General features: G+C 38.5%; 1 protein-coding gene across 3 annotated transcripts in view; it reads left to right on the forward strand.

Moving 5' to 3' along the window:
- LOC124165320 overlaps positions 1-18,180 on the forward strand; it is a 44,496-nt gene extending 26,316 nt beyond the window's left edge. For all 3 annotated transcript variants that reach the window (XM_046542675.1, XM_046542674.1, XM_046542676.1), the window contains 4 exons: positions 6,937-7,207; positions 8,135-8,823; positions 13,971-14,266; positions 18,073-18,180. In XM_046542675.1, the coding sequence (XP_046398631.1) occupies positions 6,937-7,207; positions 8,135-8,823; positions 13,971-14,266; positions 18,073-18,118 (1,302 nt within the window). In that variant the 3' untranslated portion in view covers positions 18,119-18,180. The remainder of the gene's footprint in view (positions 1-6,936; positions 7,208-8,134; positions 8,824-13,970; positions 14,267-18,072) is intronic.
- The last annotated feature ends 5,079 nt before the right edge of the window (positions 18,181-23,259 follow it).

A 23,259-nucleotide genomic window follows, 5' to 3' on the forward strand; every position in this document is an offset into this window, starting at 1 on the left:
TTTTATAGATAGTAACATTCACATATTCGTGTTATATTCATGTTTCCTGCATGAGCTATAACTTCATCACTAAGACCACTAGTTCTCTTCCTATATGACATTGTCACCCTTTCACTAATGTATTTCGAGAGGAAAATTCACGTAGTTTCAAACCTTTTCCATCACTCTCCGTAACAGTTCTCTCCAGTAACACAGATGTGCAATTAAGCAGTCGTTTCTTCAAGGAAGTGTTTGCCCCTTAGTTTAATAAATTATAATCCTTACTCCAAGTAATTTGATGGGTTGTAGGTGTTCAAATAACTGTGATAATTTCAAGAAAAACTTATGCTAAAAATTGAGAATCGTTTTTTCATAGATAGCATCCGCTTCCTCCTAAGGTCCTGTGTTTATAATCGTAATCAGAGCTGAAGTACCACCCCAGGTCTGTGTTCAGGGCGGTTATTCTTTATTCCTGAATTCTGATGATGTTACATATTTAACTTAGCGCGGGCATTGTTAATTAGTTCAATAAGTGACCGTAAACGCCGTGCGTGTGAGTCACGGCTCACTTTAAAAGAAGCGGTTCATTTCTTACGTGACCTTACTATTGCCCAGAGAAATGAATGATTCATTTACCGATCCATTTCCATCCTCGTCTTTGCTGCCCCGAGAAATGAATGAATCATTTAACGATTCGTTTTAAGATCCATCGTATCTCCTAATATAATAATTTTCATTCGGATATACAGCATAACACCTAGGTGAGAAAAACGTTTACGTTCAGGACTTTGTTACTCGAGTTGAAAAGGGTGGAGCATAATAATTCGCAAACACAGACATTGTTTGTAAGTTCAATACGTGACCGTGGCTGGTTTGCGAATCACAGTTTCCTTAAAAAGTAGCCGTTCATTTCCTTCGTATGTCATCGGGCGTAGTCCAGTACAAGCTCCCAGTGCTGCAAGGCGATGGGAGCGAGTCTTTGCGTGGTCCAGTAGAAGCTACAAATACTCCCGTGGCTTTCTCGTGCGTCTAGCATCACGTCACTATTTTCACTACAAACGCTCCTGCGAAATAGGTGGGTGAGCTGGAGTGAACCGGTCTTTAGCGCGAATTTGTGCGGGAAGGAAGGCAAAAGAAAATGGTGTTCATAACAATAGGGTGGTTTCCTATTATTTTTTTATTGCCTTAATCGAAAGATTATTACTCCTGGAGTACGCATTTCATTCTTCTAGATTTTTAAATGACGATATCTATTTTTCGCGATTAAATGAAAAGTGAAAATTTTCAAGCGCGCGAAAACGCGACGGCTAAGTATGAATGCCGGGTAAACTCCGTGTGACGTCGTTCTGGTTCCCGCCGCCGCAAGTGAGATGACCTTGGGGCGTGGCTTTGAGCGCTGATATGACGCAGGATGCTAGCAGGTAGCCGCGTACCCTGCTAGCTGGTAGCGCTTGGCTTAAATAAGGATTATTATTACCCTATCAAACGAAGGAAACTTTCCGAACTTAGGTAATTTTAATGGGTGATTATTAAGACATGTTTTCCTGAGCCCTGTGCCTCATGCATGCATTGGTAATCTCAGAAAATGTAAAACTCCTATCTAGTCGTATAGAAACTAGGTCCCTGTGACGTCACGTGGAGTGGCATCGCATGCGCGCCAATCTGGCCTTTTTCAAATGAGGATAAAATTGACCCTTGCCATTCGTCTAAACCGGTATTTCTAAAACCAAATAATTTGTATATTATGAATACACTAATGGTGGGTAACGAATGGCAATCAATGCCTTTCGTTTTCTTTGATGAAAGAAACTACCCTATTGTGGACCAGGCCAGCAATAATATGGCCATTTGGAGTAGACGGAAGAAGTCGCTAAGAGAACCAGGATGGTAGGTGCTAAAAAAATTGGTTATAGAACCATTGGGCAATATTACGGTGAGGCAAATGGCTGTAACTCAATGGTTTTCAGCTAAGAGTCGATGTTTGCCAACGGCCTGATCGAGGAAGAAATTGAGCGACAAGTCCGAGGTATCTTATAAATTTTAATGCTGTGACAATTAATTATTAGTGGTTTAAGCTTGAGCTAGCGAGAAATGGGGATAGAAAATGACTATTCGAAGTTAATGAGGCAATTGGTGGGTGAACTTTCCGGTCGAATCATTCCGTTTGTTATTTAGTACTTTTATAAATTATTTTGATTTATTCGTTATTTAGATCTATTATTAGTTATTTAAACTTGAAATTGCGTGAAATTGAGATAGAATATGACTTCTAAGGTAAGGCATACATGGTGGGTGAACTTCCCGGTCAATGCATTCCGTTTGTGGCATTGTGTTGCAGCCAACCTTTCTCCATGAAGATTATATCCTCTGTAAAATGATGTGGGATATATATCTCCCTCTGATCTTCAGCTTAAGTTTTATCAATTATTAATGCTCGGTTCGTAAGTTAAATACGTGCCAATCATGGCTCACTTGAAAAGGATTGTTTTACTTCCTTCTTGTCGTCGTTGTTACACTGAGAAATGAATGATTCATTGACCGATTCCTTTTTAGTTCCATAAGTTGTTCGAATGTGGTCATTAACCTCCCAAAAAAGAATAACTCCCTAGGCGAGTACACATTCTACGTTTTTAACTTTTGTTACTCGAGTTGAAAAGAAAAGAGCATGTTATTTCTAATGAAGAAGAAAAGCAGTGGGGTAATTCGTAACATTGCGTCTCGGTGTCTGTTTCTTCTCACCCATTTTCCCCTTCCGTCTTACCTCCTACAGTCCACTCAAAGTTGCCTCAAGTTCAGAATCCCAACGTATCTCTCCCGTTGTGCTATTTTTCCGTTTTTTGCAGCAGACCTCTTCCCTTGTCTATTAAATTTTAGGAGTTTCTTTTGCTTTCCACGGCCGTACCCTTCAACTCAATTCCCACTAGTTCGAAAGAATCTCAATATTGTGTTGATTTATTTTGTATGTAAGGGCGCGGAACTCAGTACGGCAGATTTCAAGGTAAAGAGAGATATAATAGCTGAAAGAGGACGACCAGTTCGTGCCACTATCGCTTCGCCAAAGGCTCTGTAAAGCAAATTGGTGGTATTTTATCCACTTCAAAGACGAGAAATTGAACGCTAAAAGCACGAGAATATAAATTGGCTTGAAATCCAACTTTTGGACTTTGCTTACTCCTCATTTTAAAGGAATTTTCGTTTAAGAGCTAAATTTTCAAGATATCAACGGTACGCGTAAGCAAATTTCAGAATTAAAAAGACAACTTGAAATAAATTATGAAAAATCTTACTTACGTCTCATGTGGCAGGAATAAATGTAGCTATAAAAGAAATAAAATCACGATACTAGCTTTTGATTGTCATAAAATTTATTTATGGAGAAATATTAAATGTGTGTCTAATTTTAGCGTTTGTTCCATAAAAAGTGAAAAATATGCGCGGTGGGTGACAGCATATCTATTGACCGATTGAAGAATCAATTCATTATCATAATAGCATGGATATTGTCTCCTCCGGAATTGTGATGGAAAAATGCCAGTCAAATTCAATTTTTCGAACAATCGAATATTTTATTGAAATAAAAAGCTTGACTTTTCAACAAAATAGAAATTTAAACCGAAAGATCGATTTATCGAAAAAATCGGCGGTTCTTTTTATTAAATATAGCTCCTACAAAATCATATCTATTATAAATTCGAAAAACACGCCCAATAAGTTTAGAGATGTAAAATAAATCCCTAAAATCTACTTAGAGTACATGCATGAATTATTGTTGGCAAAAATTTACAAAATGCACGCGCATCAAAGTTTTGTGACCGCCGCTTTGACCCATTCTATTTAGAAATGTTTAGAAAGATTAGATAATTGAGATTATTTCTTGATGGTAGAGGTCGTGCCTTTCCAATTTTATTGGCCTTTAATAAAAGTCTTACAGTCCTGACTGATGACTTTATCATAGGCCGATAGTGACGCCACTGAGGTCATACGAAATGATCAAGATCCAAGTTGAGAAATGGAGTTGTGAGCGATACTCGATGACCGAGGATTCGTCTCGAATTGCCTCGATCTATTGCATTTTAAATTCGATTTTGATTGAACTCGATTTTGATCAAACTCAATTTTGATCAAGTTCGATTTTGGTTAAACTCTATTTTCTGTTAAACTCGATTTTAGATTAACCTAATTTTCGATTTTAATTGAAAATATTTTTTCATCACTACTCGGGAATAACGAGAATTTGTTTTCCATCCTTATGTGTCACATACAAGCGAATCGAGGGATCTCTGAAATGATTTCGGTCGGCGGACGTCTTCCACTGCCTTGGGTCACACATCGACCTCTGCTCACCTGTCTTCCAGGTCGACCTGCGCCTAGGATTTCAATCAGCACAACAGAGGTACTTTTCACCGAAGCCGTCTCTTCCTCCTTCTTGTCTAAGGTGTAATTTCCGCCTTACGACGCTGCGAAGAGGCGATTTCCCGCTGAGAAGGCATCGGGAACAGGTAGAGAGTTCGCACTCGAAAGCAGTGCAGGAAGTTAGGCAAAATGTAGGTTACAAAGATGGCTACAAAGTTGTTAGGCTACAAAGAAGTTTTTCCAAGAACTTAATCTAAACAGCCGTATATTTTATAGTTAAAATACTATACAGTGTTTCAGGAGGAATTTACAATACTTACCGGAGGTGGTAGGGGAGACATTTAAAGTATTTTTTGCCCTATAAACATGGGGTCGCAACTCCTTAGTTACTCAACTATGACAAATCTATGACAACGCAAACATTTTTTAATGCACTTTGCAGTTGCCATGAAACGGTTTTTCCCGAGTATCCACCCTTTTTGACATTTTATTTGATAATCTGGATTTTTAATAAAATTAAATAGTTAACTTAGGAAAAAAAATGGGTAATTATAATTGCTTGGAACAATTTATCTTCTAGTTTTATTTAACGGGAGCTTTGAGCGAGTATCAACATTACGATTGCGAGATCTCACCCACTTTTAGGGTCATTCATTACTGCGGGATAAAACCTCGCAAATTTGCTGCACATGGTGTAACAGCCTTAAGGTTCTTAACCAAATGCCATGTAGGAGATTACGAATGGTTTGGAGACTACGCTTATTATCACATATGTAAAATAGATTGTGGAACTGTTAGAATCTATTCTAATTCTTTCCATTTTGTTTTCCATAGATATTTCAGGAATCTGAAAAGTATGTCATATTTTAAAATTGCTTGCACTATTAACTCTGAAAAATAATTTATTTTTGTGCCTTAAACTAGCGAATTTATTGTATCTAATAGAGTCATGGGAAAGGAAAATAGCAAAAAGAGCGAGCATTGACGGGAAACTGTTATGACATCATTTTTGGCACCGATTGACCACGGAAAACTGAATACCGATGCTCTTTATGTCTAAAATCAGAAAATACTTTCATGTAAAAAATTTTCTTTCCCCGAATTTTAAGACTACCCACGATGGTAGGTATCCTTTGATCATTGTATTAAGAATTGTTTCGGTCAAAAAATTCATATTTCTAATATTTTAGATGATTTTTCAACGCAGTGGTCAATGCCTCAATGGAATGTAAAGGGGACGGTTGACTTGTATTTAACTTAGACCCTACCCAAATGAATTTCCGGCAATGTGCCTGGCCAGCGCGCAGACTGGAAAAACGGTTCGTTTTCATGCAATCGTTGTGAAATGAGCAACAATCTTTGCACACTGAGCTGACTTCCCTCGTAGGTATAAACAGTTTATTATTCAGCCGGATACGAGCGCTGTAACAATGCAGCAGCCTGTCCAATTTCATCGCATGTCACCCTTAATCCTCGTCTGTTCCCTCAGCCATCATCGTTTTCCCATATCCCGCTTTTCATTAAATCCCTGATCGGAGTTCATTGACCCTTTGACCCAAATTTGAGGCTTGGATCAACAAATATGGCTGTTTATCGTCTTTCAGTTGACCATTCATAATTTCTAATTATGAATCGGTGTGATCGAAGCTTATTTGTGTTTCTTGAGAGGATTTATTTTCTGTTGAGAATGGTTTTTATTTATTCGTAAGGTATTAATAGTGCAGTGGTAAATTCAAAAATTAAATACAGGTATTTTGACATCACCTTGAAATGAATCCTATTCAGCAAAGAGCACAGACATAGATATGTATGAAAAAAGTTTTTAAAACAGAAAATCTGACGGAAAAAATGGAAAAAAGTAGAACAGTTAATAGCAGTGTTGTTGTCAATAATTTTTAATAGAAGCGTATTTGGATTTCGCAATTTTAATTTGGAATCTCCTACGTGGCATTACGTGTAGAATGCAGCCAATTAAGGTATACTTCCCGACCTCTGTCAGTTAGCATCATATATCAGGACAGTTTGGAGGGTACCTTTGCCGTCGATGCCTTATTTTCAAGAAGTTCTCTTAGGGTTTTATTCGCATAAGAAATTATTTGGCCGCTTGTGGTGTTTGTTTTATGGATTTTGTTTAATTTTCGAGTTTATGCAAAAACCCCGTGGACTCTGCAACCATGGAAGGGCAATGTTCGAGGAGAAATTTCCAACGCAGTGTCGGATATGTAAAAATACCGAAAGTCGGCTTACCCAGCGTATGAACTGTGTAAGGCGCATCTATCGGAATTAATTTTAAAGATAAGTTTAACAGAAATTTAAATGTGAGCCGCTATAAAAATGGTTGATACCTGATTCAGAGAATATGTTTTGTCACGTGCTGAACTAGGGAATTTTCGTTGCCCAACTTCAATTGATTCGTTATGACTTAAATGAAACGTAGCAATATTTTATTTAACTAATATTAATAACTTCCACTGCATGGTACCACATAATATACGAGTAATTAATTTATTCAATTTTCATGTAGTAACACGATCAGGTGGAAAAAGAGCCAAAGTTAAGAAACGCGTTGACGATCGTTTTCCATCACCCTCTTCCTCTCCACAGGTGGTGACTTGCCTGTTCCCTGGCTTCATGGCCGCCTACAGCCTGATGCTCCCCGAATGGATGTCGTCGACGGCCGAGCTGACTCCTGCGCTGCTCGGATACCACGATTGGATGGCCTCGACACCCCTATCCAGACGACTCTACGCGCGGACCGTAGGGCTACATGTGGGGCTCCTGGGGGCCAACATGACGCTTTTAGCCGTCCCCACCCTGGGTCCAGAAGAGGAATGCAAGCCGTCACCCAGACCTGTGAGGAAAGTGGGGCTAAAGGGTAAATATCGGAATAGGATGCAAAGAAAGGACAGAAAGGTCATAAAGTCATATAATAGAGAAGATTGGTAATCGGTACGCAGCTCTGCGGGACGAAGCGCGGCCACTAACTCTTTAGCTGCGCAAATGGCATATTTATTTATTTAATGCATCCAAAAACAGTACAAGACCAATCACAACGGACTCATAATAACAAAGAAAACAGTTATCAAATAGTAAGACAAACGTTATAAACTATGAACCAAATACTATTCAAGAGTGTTATCAAATAACAAACACACATTGATGGTGGTACGAGAAGTCGGGGGAAAATTGCGATGCATATGGTGCAACATAGACGAGAGATGAAATGAAGTATTAAAATTTGGAACGCATTTTGAACGGGAGTTTATAGAATGAGGGCGTCAGAATAGAAAACAACGTGTGTATGTACGAACGCAATGCTGACTGCAGGAAAAACGTTCAATGTACCTAGTTTTACTGGAGGACCTTTTGAAGGAGGTTTTGTTATTACCGTATTCTGTATGAATTATATTTAAAAGGAACCCAATTGAGGCACAAATGTTTAAACTTGACTGGAGAAATACAGAAAATGGGCTATAAATTACTACATTTACGCAGTAAAAAAGGAAATTTCATGTAGCCATGACCCCAACATATAATTTAGATACAATGCGTAACAATACCTACCTCACACATGTAAAAAATTGTATGAAAAAACACGCCTTTTTGAGTAAAATTTCAAAAAAGCCCTATTGACCTGTAGTTCTTCTGACCTTTTAGCTCATTTTGTTGAATTTCTTGAAGCCTCTCATTTCCAATCAAACCTTCGCGTTGACGCACTGAATAATTAAGCAAGCATAATTCAGCATGTAAAACTGATTTAACCGATAAAATACTTAATGAGTCTTTATTTCTCCTACCGCAGGGTGTTTTCCAGAGCTTAACCTCAAGGACTGTTCGCCCAATTCGAGCAATGCTATAGCCTCTTCCACGCTCCTCGCCATCCGTCACTCACGAGCAGAGAGACTGGGCCAAATGTTCCGTGGAGACGGATCTCCGGAGATGCCAACGGTTGTGGCTGGCACGGCCCGCAAGCTGCTGTGGCACGAATGGAGCGACGAAGCCGAGGACTCCTATCACTCTCATGAGGCAAGGCGGTCCAAACCAGTGCATTTCTCTATCAGGTCATCTCAAGGCCCCAACGCGTCCGTACCACCGACGAAGGCTTCTGGAAAGACTTCAAATACATCGTCGCCCACTTCTAGCAACAAGACGACGCTGGCGACCAGGCCAAGACTGGGGCCTTGCGGTACTGTGGGCGCGGCAATGTCACCTCCGGGACCGGCCTTTTTTGACGAACGGATCGACTTCCTGTACGGTTCGGGCCCTGGGCTCAGCTTTACGTCACTCCTTGAAAGGGGTGCCCCAGGTCCTATTCTCACCATGGCGAAATACCTCTCAAGTACGTGGGACTACGGCAGCGGTGGAGGAGAAGGCGGAGGTTGGTACTCCGGCTCGTACGACTGGGGAGGGAAGTTGAGGAAGGCTGGATACTGGAGCTCCTGCCTGCTCACCGCCTCTTTGGTGTTTTGGACTTTCTCCATTCCTCTTCAGGTGAGAGAGATGGCAGTGTTATTGTCCCATCTTTGAGTTTATTACTGAACATTGTTAGTACGAAAACTCCACAGAGGTAAATTATATGCCTTGGCGGAAATATGAACCTAGACCCTTCGCATAAACTTCATTTTCAAGTTCCAAAAGTATATGCAAGAATTTGCTCTATTTTCCTAATTATTTTTTTTTGGCTTACCCTTCGTTAGCTCTGAAGCCAATTCACATGCAAATAAAGTTATAAGACATAAATTGTCTTTACTATTCAATCGGCATCCAGGAATTTCTACGTTTTCCTCAGGGTTGCGTGAGTTAAAGTAAATTGATTGCAATCACTTTAGAAAATTCTTTTCTTTATATAACTACCTAAGTGTGATTAACGTGGAATTCTTCTGCGCAGAGTTATAGACTTTACAGTACCTATTATAAAACACCGAGATCGATCGAAAAATGTATGGTGTATTTTAAAAATGACAAAAAACTATGAACAAATCAAAGTTTTATACTCATTTTATGAACACACACACTACACAAGATATTTCTTTAGTCTATCAACTCAACCGTAACTATGTATAGTTTTGATCATAGAGGGATTCGTTATATCAGGGAATGTTTTTTTCTCCTGTAATTTTAGTTTTAGTATAAATAGAACCATATTATCATTCAGCAGCAGGCAAATATAAAGTAAGCTTAGTCTTAAAAATCCCGCAGTGAAGCTTTGCTCAACTACAGCTTTTTAAATAGAAAAAATATCGAGGAATCAAAAGAAATTTAATGATTTGAATATCTGAAACAAATCAGCTCCTATCATGATACTCAAAAATCTAATGATTTCCATCACTTGAAAAAAATCCAAACTCTCATCAAGAGCAATCGGATCACATCTAGAGAGGAAACGAGTATCTATACCTCAGGGAAAAGTTTTGACGATTTTAAACAATAAAAAATAATTTTTCTTCTTTTTTACAAAAATATGTAAATTATTAGTTAACATTTATGGGATGAGTAAACTTGAAAATTTTTACGTTGTACTAGCTTATTTTCTGATCCAAAACTCCAGGACAGCTCCCGCATTAGGTTCGTCAAAAGCGTATCGTCAATAACATTGTCTAGCGCTTATCACATCCACAGACTTGTGTTATAAGCCTACGGTACGTAATTCCAATAGAGGAGCCGTAACGCCGTGCGGTAGAAAATGCAATAGTTCAAATATTTTATCCATCCGTTTAAAAATTCCATTTATAAGTTTGGGGCAATTCTGAGTTGGAATATTTCGGAAAAGTTAATTTAAAATATTTTTCAGCATTTAAACATAATAACAATGGAAAAGTTTTTTTTACAAATAGAACGATCGATTTTGTATTTGAATACATTTTCCTCGTTATCTCATTCGATAAAAATATTAAAAATAGTAAATTTATACCTAAAAGGAAAACTGAGAAATAACCTCTGACCCTCTGATCACAGGCTTTCCCGGCGTATAGAATTGTAAAAGGTTACTTGGGATTTTCACCGGGTCAGGTTCTCCAACTCCATCTCAGCCGACGTTTCGATGTACGAGTCGAGATGCCCTGGACAATGATGACGATGGACAACTCGTACACAGAAACATCGCCTGAGATGGAGTTGGAGAACCTGACCCGGTGGAAATCCCGAGTGACCTTCCACAACTCTTACCCCTCTGTATAACAGGAACTAAATGTAATATTTGGTTCGTTTTGCTCTACGGTTGAAGTAGACCAGCAGCTCTAAGTCTTTTTGAATTCGTGAATAGCTAGTGTCTTGCGTTCGTGTCGTGTTTCGGTAATTGGGAGGAGACTGCGTTTGTTAGTGAGGTTACACCGGGCTTTATTTTGGAACTGCTGCGAGCATGGGAAGGGGTTGAATAAGAGGCATTGCCATGCATCAGCCACGGGTGGATGAAGAATTCGTGCATCGTGACCTGTGACTCACTAAGGCAGGAATTGAGTTGTGGGAAGAGCGTGCCTTGCGCATGGTGCGCATTTCCTAGTTAGCTCGTTACAGTTTGCTCTTAAAGTTCTTCCCAAAGGATTTTCGTGAGTTGGTTTACGCGAGTTGGTGACAAGGAAAAATTCCCCCGTCGTTTATAAAAGATACATAACTCTCAACTTCATAAACTGGATGTCTGTTGGTCAAGGGCGCTGCAATCAGGGCGATCAAATAGGAATGTAAGTTTTTGATGGCTCATGACATATTCGCCAGAATTAGAGCGGAAATTTATTTTTCACAAATATTTATTAGAAACAAAATTCTCTAGAATGCCTGTTAGCAGTGTAAGATTTATAGATCTCACCTAACCAAAATGTTTCTTTCTATTAAGTTTGGAATGCCGTTGTGCCGTCATGACAATAATAAATAATCTATTCTTACATTTACACAGAAGAAGATATTATCAAAGATTTTCTTATATTTTTCATGTTTGGTTATTTTTAAATGAACAGGTAAACCCCTTCCTGGATGCTAAAGTGGGTAAAATCTCTTGTTGTACGAAGCGCATATTGACAATATTTTTTTGGTAAGTATTATTATTTTTACAGATTGAAAATTTCATTTTTTTGTGCATTGTACATATTCCGGAATTTTACGGTCACATTTCTTAAAGAGAACTACTCTGAGCCGTCGACAATCAAATCGACCCAAGTTTTGCTGTCGTTTACATATCTCGAATATCTCGAAAAGTACGTGCAATCGAGATATTATTGTGATTAGGATTGGCATGATAATGTGAATGTGCACACATAAATTTTTCATTTTTATCATCTTTTATCAAAGAGAGGAAAGTGTGAGTAATGCATCGCTGGAAGAATGATCAACGACCATTTGAAACTAAGTTAGGAGCATACTTGATGATTAATTCATGAGAAATAGAACAGGACCTAGGATTACACCGCTGGAATTACCGCATATTTGTGAGATAATGATAAGGATAATGGAATTACATACTTTTTGCGGAGTAAATTTTAGGTAGAAAATTTCAGCTGTTTGTTTCGCTAAGCATGATTCGTACAGTAAACATACTATACAGATCCACGTCCTCAGACTGATCATTCACCTCGGCAGCAAGTGTTTTTGGAGACTTACGCTTTTGGGATAGTAATGCTTATAATTTTATTAGTATAATTATTAAGGCTCTGACGAATTACCTGCAGTGCAAAAATTTAACTAACGAGCGTGATCTCCTCTGAGTTGCAACGTAATTAATTACCTCGAAAGAGATTGCTATGATAACCTTACCATTTTTTGACATGGCAATAGAAAGTAGGGAGAAATATATTAAAAAAGCGAATAATGCCGGTAATTCAGAGATAAATCAAGAAAGTAACCGCTAATTACGCGGCTGCGTACAATAATGGACCTACCCGCATGTGCACTAACAGTACGAAAAATTCCGCAGAAGAAAAATCATTTGCCTTGGTATAGTTCCGGATATCGTGGCCGAATGCTGTAAATCCGGTTTTGCGTCCCGACAAGGCGGAGTTTTCCTCCATGGACTTATCTTACTATAGTTTCACTTACGGGTGACCACGTAAAGGTACGCCGATGGCTATTTCACGGTTATTCCTTGAATAATATCTACGGTGGATGTCCTCAGGACATTGTCCTGGCGTTCTATGTTCTGACTTAAGTCTCGAGGCTGTTGCGCTTTGTGCACGAATCTGCTGCCTTGTGGCATTGTATGTCCGTCAGGATAAACAGCCTTGCCCTCATGTTCAAACCAAACTCCGAAGGGGCCAAGAAGATGCCTTGTGAGATAAAGTGGCGGAACATCTGTCGCTAATTACGGGGAACTGAGTTCGAATCTAGGCCACGGAAAATATTTACTTTGTGGAATTTAGTTCAGAGATATCGCCATATGATGTAAATTCATGGATGAATGACAAACGTCGTGCAATTTCCGCACGCGAAGCATGTGAAATGAAGCTAATTTGTGCGTTCCACTCAGCTTTTTGACTAACCCGATCGATGTCAACAACAATATGATATTCTCAAGTGGGACAGCCAACTCCCACTGTTTGCTCCACTCCATTTAAAATTGCTCATTGTTTGCAAGAAGTCTTTTCAGACTTCCAACCGGTTTAATTCGTAATGTGCCGATTGTTTCAACGGACGTATCATCCGTAATCAACGGAGTGAATGAAAAAGTTTGACTGAACCAAAATATTGAAATGTAACTATAAATAGTCGCAACAGTTAGGTTACTCGGATACATCGGCCGGAAATATCTTAGTAATTCGAATAAAAAGGAGGAGTTCTCTCACTTTTACTTCATTTAAAATGAGATTCCACGCATTTACGAGTTTGTATTCCGTTCCTCGATCAAAAGTATTTTTATCAACCCTGATCTCAAGCTTATCAAGCCTGTCCCATAAGCTGTTGAAACGGTAGAGTATTTAGGCCGTATTCTACTTTATCTTGTTGTCCAATATTGATATATATCAGATTTATCGTGCTGTCTAATTATAAAATGCCTCCGGTGCTCCTTAAGCATTATAGCTATCGTTCTACCAATCTCCTCCATTCTGATTTGACCACAGTCGCATGAAATCCTATAGATATCAGTGGTCATAAGGCCAACAATCTTTTACCTTCACTAGTTCCTCTCTTCCTTGTTACTTAGTAGGTCGATCCATTTGATCCTGAACTGGAAGTAAGTGATGAGGAAGCACTATGGAGAGTAGGAGGGAAGAGAATCATCATGAAAACCTTGCCAAGAAGACATAACAACCTTGTAGGGTAGATCTTGAGACATGAGATGATGAAGACAAATTTCGAGAGACAAGTGGATAGCAAGAACGAAAAAGGAAGAATTCGAATGAAAAATATGGAACAGGTAAAGAAGGATGAGAAGGAGAAGAAGTCCGTGGGTATTAAAAAATTAGGAGACAAAAAAATTAATAGCAGAGCTGCTTCATACCAATTTTAGATTGTTTAGCAGTGAGGACGATGAAGAGCTGGTCTCTTTTTTTTAAGGATTGGCTTTTGTATCGTATCTACGTTTTATCTCTCGAGGAAATCGGAGTCACTGTCGTTGAAATCTATCGAGACCATTAAAAAACTGTCAGAAGTACTATGTAGTTTCTTTAAACGTGGTTTATGATGTTTCAACCAACGGCTTCACTGTGTTTCAGATGTCTGTGCCGGAGAGTGGCGCCAAGTTGTTGGGTTTATCGGGGATTTTAATGCTGGCTGCCGCTCCCACTTATGCCGAGCTCCTCTCCTACCCGGAACACCACATCCACGTGGAAGGTGTGGCCCTCCCCTTGCGCTGGGGCGCATGCTTTTACTGCTCTCTGGTCGCGGGCGTCTGGGCTACCATCGCCGGGTTTGGCCTCGCCATCCTCCGGCATACCTTCCCCGGCGCCTTCACCACGGACCTGGACCTCGAGGAGGTGAAGCAGAGGACGGCCAAAAAGCGACCCGTCGTGTGAGTTCCTACATGTACTTTAATGGCTCTTACCTAGAGAAAAAGGTCTGGATCGTATTTTTCCAGATAAACGTTTTCGACAGAGTTATTTTTCGAGTTTCGCACGCGCACTACTTATGGTGGCAGCTAAGTTTCTCTTACTGTGCTATAATCGTCTTCAGGTGCTGTGGTGGATATTCCCCTGGATTTATTGGATGATAGTGGAAGTAAAAATCAACATTTTCCGCGGGAGCCGCTTAGGCTGGCGTCTATTCAGTCACACTGGAGTTAATACCCACACTGGTAGGGTGAGGTATAGGCGCGGGATTCACACCAGGCATTGCATGGCATGCTAGGCATGCGGCATTGAAAAATCCTCAAAACCACTGCCAGACCACCACGTTACAATAAACGCTATATAGTAGCGGCATTCGAACAATAAGTTATTTAGAAAAGTACCAATACGGAATAATAATTTCACTGATGACAAGGTCAAATAATATATTTATAAATAAATTCGTTATCCATGCACATTTTTTCTATTCCTTTCACTGCGATAGGCACATTTTGTGTTTTTGACTGCACTGGTATCACTGGGGTAAGACAAACATTGTTGGAGGGGTTCTGCTTAAATAGTCCTTCCAAAACTTTAAGAGCATCCCATAAATGATAGAAATGGTTTTAATCGAATCTGCTGGTATATACTTCCGAATCAGGCTGACTGCGAGGCTTCTCATTCCTGACTGTATGAGGAGCGGCTCGATCTCTATTGTTCCAAATGCTGTAACAATAAGGTATTAGCAGCCTCGCATTAACCTGGCGCCTGAAGATGACATGTATCGGCAAATTCAAAGACACCTATGCTTCATTTCGGATACAGGACACCTACAGCATAGTAGAGGAAACGTCGCTTCCACCTTGTGCAGAACGTGGACAAAGCCTGTGCCTCAAATAACCAACTGTCTCTGAATCTTGTCCGTTTTCTGTCTCTTTGGTAATGGCTTCGCGTCAATCCAGTGACGGTGTAAAATTTTCCCTTCCCGAATATGAAGAATTTTTGGTGATGGTTTTCCGGGTTTACACCGCTTTGATTCATGTTTTTTGCGGACGACAGTTTCGGGCGCGTTCCACCTCCCGTCTTCGGGGGCGCGTTCCAGGTCCCGTCTTCGGGACCCGAAGACGGGAGGTGGAACGCGCCCGAAACTATCGTCCGCAAAAAACATGAATCAACTCGGTGTAAACCCGGAAAACCATCACCAATCAACTCACCGCGGAAGCCTCCGTAATAATGACGAATTTTTACTTGCTCTGAGGGATTTGTCCTGCTTATCAATCAGTTTACTAACGGTTGTATGCACCAATTTTGTATTGCTGTTGACAGTGATAGTTTGAAAAACTAGCTTATCCACGTGCTTCCGTTTTTCAATCTATTTCCTACTTCTAGAGACATTCGCGACGAAAAATTAATAGCCTTAATCCTTCCGTAGGCGAGATGCTGGCGTCACGAGCACATACTGAGCGTGTCTCCGCTTTCCCCCTGCTGCTCGGAATTGTGCATGGGTGTCTTTTGGTTCGTTGTCGAGAGACTCTCTCCCTGAATGAAAGGATCTCCATGAACGAGAAAAGGAACCAGAACTCTAATGGCGTAACAAACTCATTATTAGTTAACGGCAACTTCCGTGTTTTTTTTAATATTTTGAACAGAGGACTGAACTAAGAATATTATTTTCCACTCTGACTTATCCTCCTCGACCCAATTCTTTCAGTGAATATCGATTTGGGGTCTCATTAAACAACTCCATTCCTTATTGAAATTCACTCCACTCGGAAGATTCATGGTAAATAGTCATTACACACCGTACTTCTGGAGCGTAAACACATGTAATAGAAATTCTATTGATTCATTCATTCTATTCATTCACCTCATCTCTACACCATTAGAGAGACTAATACATCTCATCTGTAATCCTATCAAAATTACATCTCATTAACGCCTGAGCTGAGGAGGTCAGCTGCATACCTGGTGAAACCGTGCGATAAACATGATGCAAACGCGGCCGAATCTAAAAAACCTACTCATTTTTTGATTGAAATGCTGCATGTACTTCGCAGTGACACGGATAAGTGGCACTTTTGGCCTTCACAAGTTTTCCCCTGGGTCTTTTTTTTTCATGTTTTCTTTCTTGTTCCCACATACGAGGGTCGTTTTATTTTTCAACCTCCGATAGCTCAGCAAAAGCACCATACAAGCGACAGGCGGGTACTGCGCAGATAAGTAAACTACGCGTCCTCCGCACCACACGTTTAAGTCATTTCTGGTCTTAAGTTTTTAGTTTAAGGTTAGTAGCAATCGCAACTACACAGCCTCAATGGATTCTCCCGCCAAGTTTGCACTGCGGAGCAACAGCCAGAAAACTCGCCGAATGCCTTGGCCTTTATGCCGATGAAAGAGAATTTTTCTTTAATGCAATGTGGCTAGTGTGTGAAACACTGCACCCATTCCCATTCAGAACAAAAAAGGAGACATACTGGCTTCAGGAAGTGTTCTGATCCATGACAACGATCATAATCTTAGCGCTCATGCAGCCCAACTGCTCCTCGAGCGATTTCAATTTAACATTTTCGATCATCCGCCGTGCAATGTCGACATAATTCCGTGTGACTTCCATCTCAACACTGACGTGAAGAAGTGGCTAGGAGGGAAGGGTTTCCAAACAGGTTTTGAGCTTCAGAACTAAGGCAAAATTCATAGGAGGTCACAGGCGGCAATATCTTCCGAAGAAAGTAGAGTAGTAAAACTTGTCCACAGGCGCGACCAACACCTCAATTGACGATGCGATTATGTCGAAAGGATACCACAAGTGTGCTCAATATTTAGCATTGAAATAATTTTTATCGTTCACTTCGTCTTCTGTTCATGACCCATCGGAGGTTGAAAAAAACTTCCATCGTGTATCATATTAAGTAGCCATGGAAACTGTATAATACGTGTTATTGTTTGTAACTCAGGAACTCAGAAAATTTCCAAGGTCCCCGGCAATCACCATGCATGAAATTTCATCCATCTTTTATACTCTGCAATTATGAGTTAGTAGAACTAAATGGTATTTAGATATATGTTTCAATAATACTTGCCAATGAGCTGCTCAGGCTTAAGATATTCTTCATGGAAGGAGTTTCCACATTTTGATGTAAAGTAGTAATTTCTTGGCGGGATCCAACTGTCAAATTTGAATCGTTCCTTCAGAGTTGGCAATTGTGCTCAAGCAGTATTGTGTTTCTTTATTTAAAATATCTCACCAAGAGCGATATGTTGTGGATGCCTAAAATACGAGTCTTCTGGACATTTTTCATTTCCAGTGACAAAGTGAATCTATCCAGGCCCTGTTTCTTGTCAGGCCATAGAAAGTGCAGGGATTCAGTATTTCATATTTAAAAAATCATTTTGATAAGAATATTCTGGTGATTAAATCCGATTCCAAAATGTAAGGTTGCTAACTACTCTTTGTGAAATACCCCAAAAATAAATGTTATGCTAGTATGTGTGTTTAGCTCTTTGTAAACAAATAATAGTATTGTAATAATCATCAAGTAGTTTTGTGATAATCCAAAGTAATCCAATGGTAAAACTTTTTTAATCTTTATTTTTGGGAAGCTCTCCATTATGTCATTTTCCTTATCTTTTCTCTATCTCTCAGTTGGTGGCAGTATTTTAACACTAACAGAGCTTATGCTTCTTTGCATACATAGCTTAGTAGACTAATAAGATTTTGTTTTTTTTTATAACTTGATTTTTGGTTCACGTCGATATTTTATTCTTTTTTTAGATTTCCCGAATCAGAAGGACCAAGCACGATGCTCCAGTTCACCTAAAACGGAAGAAGTGAATATAAATCTGTAATTTTTGTGAAATAAAGTCCTTACATGGTTTAATATCTCCTTGTTGATTCACGTTGCGTATCTGGCGTAATAAATGCATCGTAACCTCTATGAACGACATTCAAAGTTGAATATTTCAATGATAAATTGATTGGGTGGATAGGTTTTAGGCAAAATTTTATGCAACATGTAAGTAAAAGTACCCAGGATTCCGCAAATGGTAGTTAAAGGTGCATACTGACACCATGATCAGTTATGCAGGTATGTAAATATAACAAGTATTGGTTTGTTATGTAAATATATAGCATCGGTTATTTATGTAAACACATAGCGACTCGTACTAGCGATTGTTATAAGTTAAGCTAATTTTTAGCTACAGAGAAAAAAGTTTTTTTTTTTTACTTATGGCGAAAATTCAATCAAAGGAGATATGCGTTCACAAGAGAAGGGGAGTTTTTATGAGTTGACAAATTTTCATTTTCCCCACGTGTTGAAATAGTCTCGTATATAACGCCACGCTGTAATCATCGCAGAACGTAGCTTCTTCTGAGAAGAATCTTAATGCCGATTTATCACGTAATGAGCATGCCGGATGCAGTTTGTAATGTGAGCAAAGCAGGGATTCAACGCGGAATAATACCATAAATATAGGAAAACGAGGCCATATCAAGTCATCGCTAACGCCGTCGGCGGGGAAAACTGCGTAGTGACGGGAATGGGAACATGTGTAAAATCACTTTTTTGCTTGTCGTTTTTTGGTAAAAGAAATGCTTAAATAATTGGAAGGGTATCATTAACCACTAGCTAAGTTTAGAAATGCTTATGATTTTAAATTTATTTTACCTTAACACGCAGAGTACTAAGGTATTTAAATGTAGAGGAAAGACATACCTTGGTGGGGGTGATGTTGAGACTGAAAATATGTGGCGATTTGCGCGAATAAGATACATCAATTCATTATAAGTAACGAAGAGCAATTAAAAACGTACTGCCAAATAACTTTAGAATTCTTTAAAATTGTTGAATTTGACGCACCTAAATGATGAGAAATTTCGTCGTCCGTCCGGAACGCTTGGGGGAAAAATGATGAGAATTCTCGCCATCTGAACGCGACGTATGGAAACATTGGTAAATTAATTTTTTCCTTCATTTAAAAAGTAAAGAATGCCTCCTGCTGCTAGTAAAATCTTAAAATGGACAGTGACGAAATTATGCGTACTTACAATTGATAAAATTTGCTAAGCATGCATTTATCATTGCATTCACTCCACGACCAAAATTAAAGGATAACAATTCCACGTACCAATGATTATTTTGCTCTCACATTAGTAAGAAATTTCTAAAAATGACTACTCCGTTACTAGAAAACATTCTTAATGAAGATAGTAATTTAATAAAAATGAGAATCTTTATACGAGTGGTTCCCAAAACATGGAATTTTAAAGAAAATACCAAGAAATAGTTGCATTAATCCATTATTCAGGCTCATGGGTTGCTAATCAGAACTAATATTACAATGAGCTTTAATTAAAAGTAACTTTATTTGCCAATTTGATAATTTCATGCCCATTAAAATCAAAATTATGAAAAGTTATAATCAAATATAACTATACAAAACTTATCGTCCGTAGTCAGCGTTTCCAGGTGTTAGAAATTGTCTCGGCCTAGATTTATACTCATGCATCTGTCTCTTGCAGCCTTAGTTTCATAAATCAACCTCTAAATCACTTAGCTCGCATCTTATGCATAAAATTTTATGAATAAAGTGAAATTATTATCATATTCCGAGAAAACTCAAGCATTGCGAGAAAGCAGTAGACAAGAATTTTGTTTGGTCCATTAAAAAAAAAAAACTAATTTGAAATCAATAAATTGGCATTTGGTTGCCTATCTTGAAGGAGAATGCTAACAGATAAACATTACATATAGTACAGGTGGTACAGTATAATTTTGAATAATATTACCTTTCTTTGCCAGAGTAATTGCGTTACATTTTTGTGTTCCATGAATCGATGCATGCGTAGTACGAGCTTAAACTACCTGCATCAATATTTACGTTTAACTTTTATTAGTATGTATTTGTAATAACCATGTGTGCGTATGTGGGTATCTATTGCATGCTAATGATAAATAACTTTTCCTTAGAGGTAGCTTGCGGGATATTATGGTGACGAATATGTAGCGTAACGTATATCAGTGTTTGTTTTAGTGGGCTGAAGAATAAATCATGATGCGATAACATAAGAAAATAGATTTTCTAAAATTTTTATTGTTTGGATTGACCATCTAAGACGAGTCACACTATTCATTCCGTTTACATTCAAACTTAGTGCATATAATTATAAATTCACCATGTTTATTTAATGAGTGAACTCATTCCTATACTGAATAAAAATTCACATCGGTAGCAATATTCGATCATTTACGTCTCCCAGGTGCCCCTACAAACCCTTCTCGTTATTTAACATAATTACTGTGTATTTACTAAGCCACAAATTGATTAAACCGCATGACAAACTGCAAAAGATTCTTTAAAATTATGTGTGATGCATTTACCCATTTTAATGCCACTATACTTACAAAATTTTGGTGAAGTCAGCGCTACTAAATCATCGCTACTAAGTATGTACATGCCGTGGGTTTAAATGAGTAGTTTCAATGTAAGCTTGTATTCATGAAACAGCCACAGAAAATATTAGTGAGTAATACTACCACGGATATTACGAATGAGGATCCTCAAGTCGACCCCTAAATGTGTTGTCAACCACCACGTATTTAAATGGGTTTACAAAATTCACCACTCGCGTCGCTGACGGAATAATTGATCCGAGTTTCACGGGGAAATAAGTCATAATTAGGGGTGTGAACAGGAATTTATATACATGATGATGTGATTAATCAAATTCATAACTATTCAATGCTTTTCCTCGCAATTGCAAAGACCGTACTGCAAAATATTGGAAAAAAGTACATCTCATTGCACTTATCACCGTGCCGCGGATATTTTTGAAAGCCAACTAAAATGCGACCGAACTGGCAACAGAAATCAACCTTCTTTTGAATAGAATCGGTTCTCCCCATGCATTCCCATTGAACACTACAGGAAAAGCAGTCGTTGAATATTTGATAAAAGATATGACTTCATTCAATGTTCTTATAAAGGGTCATTCCTCTTTCACTGCCGGCAGAGTAGGGCTGTCACTTTTTTACTACGTTCCTATAATACCTCAATCGACTCTATCGCTTCAGACGGCAACTACCATCTTCTAACTTTCGTCCTTATCATGATTTGATTCCCTATGCATGACTCTGAAGTCCCTTTTAAGCCCTAGAGGTCATAATTTTCCCGCACACAAAGCTTGGAAAAGCCCTCACAATTGCTGGAAGGATTAGGTAAGCTCCATGGCGCGGAAACCTTGCTGACGTGTGATTTAGACGGCCATAAGTTCATTATAATTTTGGACTGGATGACAGTGGTTTTCTAAAGGGCTTAAAAGTCATACCTATTCGAACTGTAATAGAGAAAATAGATGTTAACAATGTGCGGTGAATTAATGGAAATTCCAATCGTGATCTTAAGGGAAATATTATTAATTAGAGATTTCTTCAGTAAGTTTTTTAATCCTTGTATTCTGAAACAAACATTTTACCGTAAAATGACTTGGCTGTTTATGTTTTATTTTTAAAAATTTACTCGTCCACCCTTGCTGTTTGAACTCCTAGTTTCATCACCATCCCACTTCTATAACCTGTCATCCTTCAAAAGATTTCATTTCCTGATATCCTCAATTGGTTTTTACCTTTTAAATTTTGAATACATTAAGCTATGGCATTCGCCGATGATTTTATATTGTATTTTAACCTCCATAAGTTTCTGGCTTCTCCGTTTAATTCCGTTTGATTTATCTGTCAGAAACTCATGAACCAAAACCCTCATAAAATGTTAGGTATCCTTGAAAATGTTCACAATTTTAATTATAATTTTATCAGGAAATACTGAAGCAGAGAGAAAGCTATTATTTTGAAGAGATTGGAATATGTCTAAGCGAAGAATTTTAATTGGATTACAAATTTGTGGCAAAGCGTTTTTAAAATTTGTGCATACGAAAAGAAATACACCGTACAAATACACCGTGGTGATTGGAGAAATAGGCAAATTCCTATTCTAGATAAAAATTTTCTTAAGAGCTGTTTACACGACACATTAACAAGTACGAGTTAATGTCTGTTTGAATAAACGATTTTGTAGACATGAAAGGAACATGTACGAATGCATTAATTAGATTATGACAGGTCATATTTTTTTGTCTATGTATTTCCTCAAGTGGGGTGGTCATACGATACATTATCGTATTCATTTAAGCGTTCGCACATTTAGACTTCAACTCGTAAGGGTTAATGTACCGTATGAATAGGCCTTTATACAGGATCTTTCTATCATGAACTTTATCGTACATCTCCACGAAGAATTCAAATGAACCACCACTTGTTAGGGTTCCTATTAAGTGGTATTTGTATAATAGTAATCAAGTTAGAATATTTGATGTCAATGCGCTCCGTGGGAAAAACCAGAATAACACCAGTTACCGTCATCAGCTGTGAATGGTTTCAAATATTGAGTCTTTTATGCCAAAATAAGAGTCTATGACCTAAGATTTAGAGTACGCATGCGTATGAGGTACTTTGACGTGATCACGTTTACAAACAATGTTTTTCCTGTCAATACTAACATATTGAAATGCACTTTATTTGTTTCGTGCACAAATACTTTGGGGACCTCCCTAATTATAACAAAATATATATTTGAATTAAAAGCTACCTGGGAAACAATAATCTAACATTTCGTCTCCATTTTCTATATTATTCGATAATATTATTCGATAAGTATATGAAAGGCATGAAAAGTAAAGGCTAAAGTCAAGCTTCTGAAATAGGTGTGATGTAGTACCCAGAACCCTTCTAGTACGTCCAGATTTCGATGGTCGATGAGGTAGGAAAACATTCCCTTTCTATGTAGTGGTTATTTATAGTCTTTATGAGATAAGGAAATGCCAAACCATCCAATATTTTCCGAACTAAAAGTTTACAGTTCATTACACTCTTTATACTCACTGCTTTTGATTCTCGAAATAGGG

This window comes from Ischnura elegans, chromosome 9 (assembly GCF_921293095.1).
Source record: "Ischnura elegans chromosome 9, ioIscEleg1.1, whole genome shotgun sequence".
NCBI classification, from domain to species: domain Eukaryota; kingdom Metazoa; phylum Arthropoda; class Insecta; order Odonata; family Coenagrionidae; genus Ischnura; species Ischnura elegans.